Consider the following 9,149-nt stretch of genomic DNA (forward strand, 5'->3'; position numbering starts at 1 on the left):
TATAAATATATATATATACAAACTGTACTCTTCTTGCCTTTGTACATTTGGGCAAGGAGAGAGAATAAATCTTTTTAAGAGACAATCACAAACCTGTGAGGGTGGCTTTTTCTTCCTGCTCCCCTGAATGCTGGTCCTTTGTCCCAAAAAAGCTGGAGCCAGTGATTTTGGGGTGGGTGGTGGGGTAAAGGGATGTCCCATCTCAGAGGGCTTAAGCAGATGTGCTGCTCCCACTGAGCTCCTTGGTGTGTGGCCACCAAGGCTGTGATGAGGTGGCCCAGTGGGGCAGCAGGTCCTGGCCACCAGCACATGCAGCTCCACCCGGGGCCACTGTAGCCACTCTCAGCTGTGACAGTTTGGGTCAGAACCACCCTCTGGGCTTGACCCCTGGGCCACTAGCAAGGGGCAGCTGCCCCCTGGCCTGCCAGCATCCTACCCTACATCAGGCAAGCCCTTCTCCATCACCCCAGGGAGCTCCCTGTGGGGGAGGCAGCTTGGGAACTTGTGTGCCACGGGGCAGAGCTGGGCTCCTCCAGTTCATGGTTGATGTGACCTGTACAGGAGGCAGCACTCAGAATTAAGAGGCAACTTTTAGGTTTTTCAAGAGGGTATTTTTTTTAAGACACTTAGTGGCCTGAGATCTTGATTTGCTTGAGCCAGGGCAGGAGAGTATCTGGTGCTTGTCAGAGGAGATCATACTCACTCCCAGGCTCCCATGATGAGAGCCTTGCACTATACCAGTAAATTCTACCTATGAGGGAGAAGCAAAGTGGTTCCCATCAGAGCAGGGCTGTGTCAGTAGAGGAGCACCATGGGGTGGCAGCAGGGCCCACACTCAGGGAGGCACGTGCCAGCCCGGGGAAGGAGGTGGGGCAGCTCCAGCTTCCAGAAGGGATAAAACTTGGCCTTTCAAAAGCCAGACCTAGAAATTAGCACTGAAGTAGGTAGGGAACAGGTGCAAGGTCTCTTCTTATCACTGCACCACACATGGAGCAAGGCCTGGTGCTGAGATACAGGGGCAGAGATGGTCCCAGCAGCACAGCTCAGCTGTGCAGGATCTTAAACCTGACTTTGGCTTTGATGCCCCACTGAAGAGGGAGTAGAGCCACCAGCCCTGTCATTGGGGGGAAGGACGGAAAAAGAGAGACGAACTTTAAGATGATTTATTCACACAAACTTGTATTCCAGCCCCAACTCCCTGTCCCCAAGAGAAAACGCTGACCATGATGGTGATGGAATGGCTCAGCCTCAGCTGTCGACAGATACTCTCCACAGAACAAGGGGAGCACAACAAAGCATATAAGGACAAGTCCACACACACAGTCAGGGCAGGAAGAGAGCTGAGGACACACCTCTGGGGCACAGCTTATGACTGCACCCTGCTCCTGCTGCCCCCCTAAACCAGCCAGGTCACACCCACAGGGCACAACCTCATTCTCCAGCATCAGCAAGAGCAGGGTTGAAATGTGAGCTGCTGCTGGAGCCCCCAACGCCCTGCTCTGTCCCAGGCCAGGGTGAGCTTCCCACAGCCACCAACAGAGCTGCCACCCCTGCCTGCCCCCCTGCACCACATGCAGCCCCTTTGGTTTGGGTCCAGCCCTCAGCTCGGTGGCTCAAGGCTTGAGACCATCTCTTTGGAAAGGTGAGGAGGAACGGGTGCCTGCTCTGTACCCATCCTCATGAGAGCATGAGGGTTTTTTTTGCTTTTTGGACCATCATAACCAGGTAAGCAGGCAGGTAAGGAAATGTGTGTGTGTCCCCCAAGGGAAGGGGTGTTGCTCCAACATTCTCTTGACCCTCTGACCCTGCACCAGCAGGCCCAGCAGAGGCTCCATGCCTTTCAAATAAGCAACCCCAGTGGAGTGAAGTTCATCTGAATGCCCCTTTTATTGAATGCTGTGATAGTGCAGTGGTAACAATGAACAGAGTTAAGACTGCTTGAAACAAAAGCTGGAAGCACAGAAATTTAAAAAAAAAAGAAAAAAAAAAGTTAGCCCAGATAAAAGTGTCTCAGTCACCCCAAAGCAGCGATGCACGGAGGTTTTAATGTAGTGTTACAGGTAAACTCCACGTGCCACCCAAACCAGGCCTTCTACTTAAGAGTCTGAGTGAAAAGAAAAAGGTAGTTTTGTCAGCTGAGTGCAGGTCAGGACCAACGTGGGATTAGGGAAGTCAAGGAGTTGATTCTGCATCTACTGCTGTGCTCACCTGGCAGGTGTGGGCCCAGGTGCCCCTCCCTAGGCTATCACCCCACAGCCACATCAGGAGCTCCTATGCCAGTTCAGAAACATCTTCCATTTACTATTTGGTGATTACATGTGTGTATATATAGTTCTCTAGGTAACACATTTCAATGAGATAGTCAACTCTGAGGATACACAGGCCAATCTAATAATGAGAAATGCAGTTTCAGTCCAACAGAAGCTTGTTTTCCCTTTCCTCAAGAAAGGAGATGTAACCCTCTCTCCCCTCAACGGCATTTTCAGGTCACACTGGAGTCCCCTGCTGCAGCTATTCTTCATCAGAGGAAGAGTTCTGATCCAGGGGGTACACCATGAACATCACATCTGGCCGTGATGGGACAGAGGGGTGACCAGGCCTCACGATTTCAAAGCCCAAGAAGCTGAATGTCTTCAGGAGTGGAGCTACCAAAGAGAAGGAAATCTGTTACCACCAAGAATCAGCCTCTTTACCTGCATCACCCTAGAAGCCACAAGTACCAAAGTGCATTGACCACCCTCTGTAGACACATCCAGTGCTTCCTGCTCAGAAAGAAACCATTGTATGGTGACAGTCCTCTCAAACAGGAGCTTTTGTCTCTTCCTGCACTCATCTCAGCTGCTCTTAAGCCTGAAGAGGGTTTTAGCTGTGCAGCAGAGCAGGTTCATCCATGCTTTTCCTGCTGTGTCTCTTCTGTCCCCTCTCAGAACCAGTGATGGTTGGTTTTGTCTGCAACCCGCTGACAGACCCAGTTTCTCGGGCTGCACGTGGCCACCTGCAGGATGTCAAGTTTTTACGCTGTACCTGTGGGTCCCTGCACCCTTTGAGCTCTGACAGCAGGTCAGGCAGCAGCAAACAGAAACCTGCTTGCTCAGGAGGTAGGTAGAAATTTGCTGTCTCTGCGAGGGGGCCCTGGAGCTGAGCACAGCACCCCAGGAAAGGCACCACAACTCACACACCACAGTTCAGAGCTGGTCAGGCCAGCAGCCCCATGCTCCTTGTCTCAGTCAGACAAGGATACAGCAGAGAGAGGGACTGATGCACCCTCAGTGAGTTTGGTGACATCACCAGGCTGTGTGGAGTGGTCAACATGCTGGAGGAAAAGGCCAATCAGAGGGACCATGACAGGTGGGAGAGGTGGGCCAATGCCAACCTCATGAAGTTCAACAAGGCCAACTGCAAGGTCCTGCACCTGGGTCAGTGCAATCCCCAGCACAAATAACAGGCTGGGTGGAGAATGGATTGAGAACAGCCCTGAGGAGGACTTGGGGGTGATGGTGGATGAGAAGCTCAACATGAGCTGGCACCATATGCTGGAGCCCAGAAACCATCCCATGCCCTGGGCTGCAGCAAAAGCAGTGTGGGCAGCAGGGCCAGGGAGGGGATTGTCCCCTCTGCTCTGCTCTGGTGAGACCCCACCTGGAGTGTCCAGTTCTGGAGCCCCCAACATAAGGACATGGAGCTGTTGGAGGAACACAAAGATGTTCAGAAGGCTGGAGCAGCTCTGCTCTGGAGACAGGCTGATAGAGCTGGAATTTTTCAGCCTGGAGAAGAGAAGGCTCCAGAGAGACCTTGGAGCACCTTCCAGTGCCTGAAGGGGCTCCAGGAAAGCTGGGGAGGGACTTTGGAGAAGGGCAGGGAGTAAGAGGACAAGAGGTGATGATTTTAAACTGGAAGAGGGGAGATTTATGCTTAGACATTAGGAAAAAGTTATTTAGTGTGAGGGTGGTGAGACACTGAAACAGGTTTCCCAGAGAAGCTGTAGATGCCCTGTATGGACATGGGCTGTATATTTTCATGACAGCTCTGTATTTCAACTGGTTAGATGAGGCTCCAGGAGCTGGAGCACTCCAGAACTTAAATTTTCCAAGTCTAGGAGCAACACAGCCTGTTCTTAAAAACAACAGCCTGTATCAGCTGTCTCCTGTAACCAGCCATTGCAGAGGTCACCTATGCAAGCTGTGGTGGTGGTGGTGACACTATGGCAGTAACTTAATCTAAATATTCTTCTTGTCATTGCAACACAAGAGTGACATTTTCCTGGGCTCAGCACAGCTTAGCTCTAAGAACACACTTCAGAGAAGACAGTGTAGCTGGTGAAGCAGCAGAGTAAAATTAGAATTAAAGCTTGAATTACTCCTGCCACAGCAATTGTGTCGTTACGACCCCATGTCTGGTCAGATTTCAAGTGACACATCCATGGCTTGGTACCTCACCACAAATCTCCTCTGACTTCCGTGCTGTAATCACTCATCCAACAAGTCTATCTTTAGAACCTAATGCAGCTCCATTAAGCCATAAGCATCTCTAGCCAGGGTCAGGATTACCTGTAAAGCTAGGAAGGGCAAAAGTGCTGGGAGGTCTTTTTAAAAAGCAGATGAACATCAGGGCAACAAGCTCCAAGTTCCTTTCCTATGTAATAATGTCTCCCTCTCTTCTCTGTCTAAATCACAAGACTGGTGCCAAGTGGAGACCTTCACCTCCTTACCAAGGGAGAAATATCAACCCATTTTGGTGGACAAGAAAATACTCCCAAGTATTTCAGAAGCAGTTTTCTGATGAGAATACCAGCCATAATTTAATGGCAGGGGGGGGGGAGCTGATGGAGAAACTAAAAGGCTCCATCTCCCTTAGTCTCAAAAAAAGGTTTATTTTCTCCAAGAGAAACTATTTCTACTTTGTAAGAACAACATGAGAATGATGCTTGTTATGTTTACTGCAATAGAAAGTGTATTGTGGATCCCTGCTTTGGGACTTCCAGATTTCTGTACAGCTTCAGCAGCACCATTTTCCATTTAGAGAGCAAACCTGCCAGTGGGGGAGAATTCTCACCTCTGTCTTCTCTGCTTTTTCTGAAGCAAATAAAGACGTAGTTTACTTTCATTTTTTCTTCAGCAAACTCCAACAGTGCTGATAACCTGCCAAGGAGGAGGGAGACAAAAGAACATCAGCTCTAGGAAGTCCTGTCCCAAGGAAGCCTCAGAGCATTATCAACTGTTTGGATGTTTTCAGGCAGAAAGATGCCTTGTTTACAGACCACTTCCAGCGAACAATGGGTGCTGAAACAATGGGCTTCCTGCTTTGCTCTCCAGGCCCCGGAGCCAAGAGCTATCCAAGAGCTATCTGCACCCCAAGCCACCAACAAGTTACTGTCCTCGTGTGCCAGTGTGCAGAAGCCCCCATCCCCACCAGCAAGTGATTTGGTACACTGGGATGCAGGAAGCTTGAAGATCATGGCTGATCCTAAGCCAGGCTACAGCACCTCTGCTGGCAACAGACTTGAGGGGATCTGCAAGTTTTTTGCTTTTGGGGAAGGAAAAAAAGAGCTCACACCAGGCAGAAGAGACAAACACCACTGGAGGAGCATGTGTGCAGGCAAAGCTGTTTCCTGCACCCATCAGCTGGATGGCACAGCTGCTGCACCCTGAATACACACTTCCTGCCTTTCCAGCTAAATTATTTCTGCCACCTCTTGCTGGAAGCAACGCTGGGTTAACCCCTTTCCCAGCCCCGGGGATTGGCACGGTGGAGCCACCACTGCCCCTGCTGGCCTTGGAAGCACTTCGGACACAGGCTGCTAGAGCAGGGACAAACAGGACTCCACCATCTAATTAAACAGCAGTCAGCAAGATGGGAGTGCAGTGAGGGAGATTACATTTGCAAGGGTTTTGTTAATATGGTAATGAACTGTTTTAATTATATCCTCTACCAGGCTGTTTTACCTAGCTAAACATAATCTGACAACATTGCATTTGAACTCATGGTGATGCAGGAGGGTAAACACCCTCCTGAAGAACCCCCTTCCAGGAGAGCAGGCACTTGGACGGGATTTAGAGGCTGACTGAAGAAATGACAGACTTCTGTCTCAAAGAGTGAGAGCAGGAACACTGGCACTTACTGAAGGTGCCCAATAAGGGTTTTTTCCTTAATGAGCTTGTGTCATTTACAGATGAAGCCCGCTTGGAGATTTAGGAGGGCTTCAGAGAGCTCTGCAGAGGAATTCAGTAAAGCCACATCCACGCTGCAGTGCTCCCTGCCAGCAGAGATGTCTGGCAAAGCACTTGGCAGGAAGTAGCTGCTCTGGAAGCTGCGTTTACACAAACTTCCCAGAGCAGAGCTGTCTGGACAAAACACTATCGTATCCTGCCAGCAGAAAAAAATCAGAGCTGCTGGCAGAGCCTGACGCCTGCGTGGCAGCTCTCCAAGAGCAGATCCACCTCCTGATGAGAAGGAGAGCATCAATATAATGGAGGGTTTTTGTTTTTTTTTTTCCCCTGAAAGAGAAGAAAATGCCTGCCAAAATAAGCTTGCCAAGAGGCCAGCAGAACAAAAAGCCGAGAGAAAGGCTTGTAGATTTTCCATACCAAAAAATGCAAAAAATCACTCCACTCATTAAGTGCTTATTTTTCATTAGCACAGCGACTCAAAAACCAGTAACCCATCTGAAACGATCACCAAGGGGGAAGAAAATATATAAGGAGGACTAACAGGAAGGCAGTTATTTGAAGACAAGGAAGTCAGGACATACTCCAGGAACACAAACAGGGAACAGAGCTGCCATGCATTCAGCCCATTCTACCCCCCCACACAGAACATGTAAGCAAAGCCCTGCTCCTTGCTGCACCACAGACACAGCTCTGCCATCCTGAACTTACCCTTCTTTGCTTCCATCAGCTAATAATCCATCAGGGATTTCCACAAAGAGGCTCTGGTTAGAGAGCACTGCATCCCAGGAGGAGGTCTTCACCTCTGTGACCTTGTACTGGAAGTGGACAATATGAGGCTTCCCTTCATGCACTGGGACATCTTGGTTAACAGTGATCTTCTCGTCCTGTGCAGGGGAGGGAAGAGAGCTACTGAAATATGCTTTAGGGTTAAATAAAACTATCCATGAGATTGTAGACCAAAAAAAGTGAAGAGACTATTCTTAAGTGAGCATGGAAATGGACTGTTTACAATTGGCCCCTCCCCGACAAAGGCCCTTCTGGACTGGGGTGCGTGCAGAGTTTTAGCCCCTCACTGCAATGAGCCACCAGGAGATGCCACAGCTGGTGAAGGTACCACAGGTGGCTGCAAGCTCATGTCCCAGTCTCAGCACCCTACACAAGTGTTCAAGAGCTCTTGTTCTGAACTACCTATACTACCTTGCTTTTACTCTAATCTAACGCAAAAATAAAGAACAAAAAAATCCGACATACCAAACAGCCAGTGGAATGAGCAAATGCAGAACATTATAGTTCTACTAAGAACAACATTTTACTTTTCCCTTCCCCTTTCACTGGCCCAGGGACACACCACAATGAGTACTCAGACCTCAGAGTGATTTTCTAGCCATGTTTTCTTGTTCAAGGGAATGTAAGCCCATTCTACCCCCCCACACAGAACATGTAAGCAAAGCCCTGCTCCTTGCTGCACCACAGACACAGCTCTGCCATCCTGAACTTACCCTTCTTTGCTTCCATCAGCTAATAATCCATCAGGGATTTCCACAAAGAGGCTCTGGTTAGAGAGCACTGCATCCCAGGAGGAGGTCTTCACCTCTGTGACCTTGTACTGGAAGTGGACAATATGAGGCTTCCCTTCATGCACTGGGACATCTTGGTTAACAGTGATCTTCTCGTCCTGTGCAGGGGAGGGAAGAGAGCTACTGAAATATGCTTTAGGGTTAAATAAAACTATCCATGAGATTGTAGACCAAAAAAAGTGAAGAGACTATTCTTAAGTGAGCATGGAAATGGACTGTTTACAATTGGCCCCTCCCCGACAAAGGCCCTTCTGGACTGGGGTGCGTGCAGAGTTTTAGCCCCTCACTGCAATGAGCCACCAGGAGATGCCACAGCTGGTGAAGGTACCACAGGTGGCTGCAAGCTCATGTCCCAGTCTCAGCACCCTACACAAGTGTTTAAGAGCTCTTGTTCTGAACTACCTATACTACCTTGCTTTTACTCTAATCTAACGCAAAAATAAAGAACAAAAAAATCCGACATACCAAACAGCCAGTGGAATGAGCAAATGCAGAACATTATAGTTCTACTAAGAACAACATTTTACTTTTCCCTTCCCCTTTCACTGGCCCAGGGACACACCACAATGAGTACTCAGACCTCAGAGTGATTTTCTAGCCATGTTTTCTTGTTCAAGGGAATGTAGTTTTGCATATTTATGTTATATTACATTTCACCCACCACAGGACCCAGCCACAGCTTTGAAGGGCAGTTCACAAACCACCCTTCAAAGAGCACAACTTGAGCTGAGAAGCTGGAAGAGCATCTGCTGCCACAGTCTGACCCATTTCCTTATCTTCCCTGATCCCCAACAGTCTTGTTGTTTAAGGACTAGCCACAAATTGCTTTCCCAGATTTCAGAACTGGTATGGCAAATGGTTTGCCTCCTGGTATAAGGGGAAGAAAATAGATGGTGCAGAGAGAATCCCCAAACAGACAGAAGCTACACAGATTTGAAGACTGTGAGGAGGTCTTTTCCAGAGACCACAAATGTACACATCCCTCTCCCAACAGTAATGCCAAGCATGCAAACTGCCTCAGATGCAGCTCAGCAGTTCCTAGAAAACAATCTTGTGGTTATAACTCCATTCCTTCTCCTGACAGTTTTTGCAGGGTTGGCTTGCCCAGTAATGATTTCCACATTTCACTGCAAAGAGCCCCAGTGAAACAGCTAAGAAATCAATTTGTGAGTTAACATCAACTGCAGCGGAAGCTGAACTACTTTCATCTGCTCAGCGACAGGCTTGTGCACCCTGTTTTCCCCCACATTTACAGTCACCTGCACAGCTCTGAATGGCAGAAGTGAAGCAGATACTAGATGTCATGTCTGCTCTGTTCCCAAGTCATGGGAGCTCCTGAGAAAGCCACATGTCCCTCTCTCCTCAACAGCATCAACAGGAGGTGGTTTACTCTACTGAGTCATTA

The 9,149-nt window shown here is 48.9% G+C and overlaps 1 protein-coding gene across 1 annotated transcript in view; it reads right to left on the reverse strand.

Annotated features, from left to right (window-relative positions):
* Positions 1 to 2,103: 2,103 nt before the first annotated feature.
* OAZ2 (ornithine decarboxylase antizyme 2) overlaps positions 2,104 to 9,149 on the reverse strand; it is a 57,820-nt gene continuing 50,774 nt past the window's right edge. The window contains exons 3-5 of the mRNA XM_010005943.1: positions 6,876 to 7,051; positions 5,053 to 5,138; positions 2,104 to 2,645 (exon numbers count right to left, since the gene is read on the reverse strand). Of these exons, the coding sequence (XP_010004245.1) occupies positions 2,512 to 2,645; positions 5,053 to 5,138; positions 6,876 to 7,051 (396 nt within the window). The 3' untranslated portion in view covers positions 2,104 to 2,511. The remainder of the gene's footprint in view (positions 2,646 to 5,052; positions 5,139 to 6,875; positions 7,052 to 9,149) is intronic.

The sequence above is a fragment of the Chaetura pelagica genome, unplaced genomic scaffold (genome assembly GCF_000747805.2).
Source record: "Chaetura pelagica isolate M959 unplaced genomic scaffold, ChaPel_1.0 scaffold369, whole genome shotgun sequence".
NCBI classification, from domain to species: domain Eukaryota; kingdom Metazoa; phylum Chordata; class Aves; order Apodiformes; family Apodidae; genus Chaetura; species Chaetura pelagica.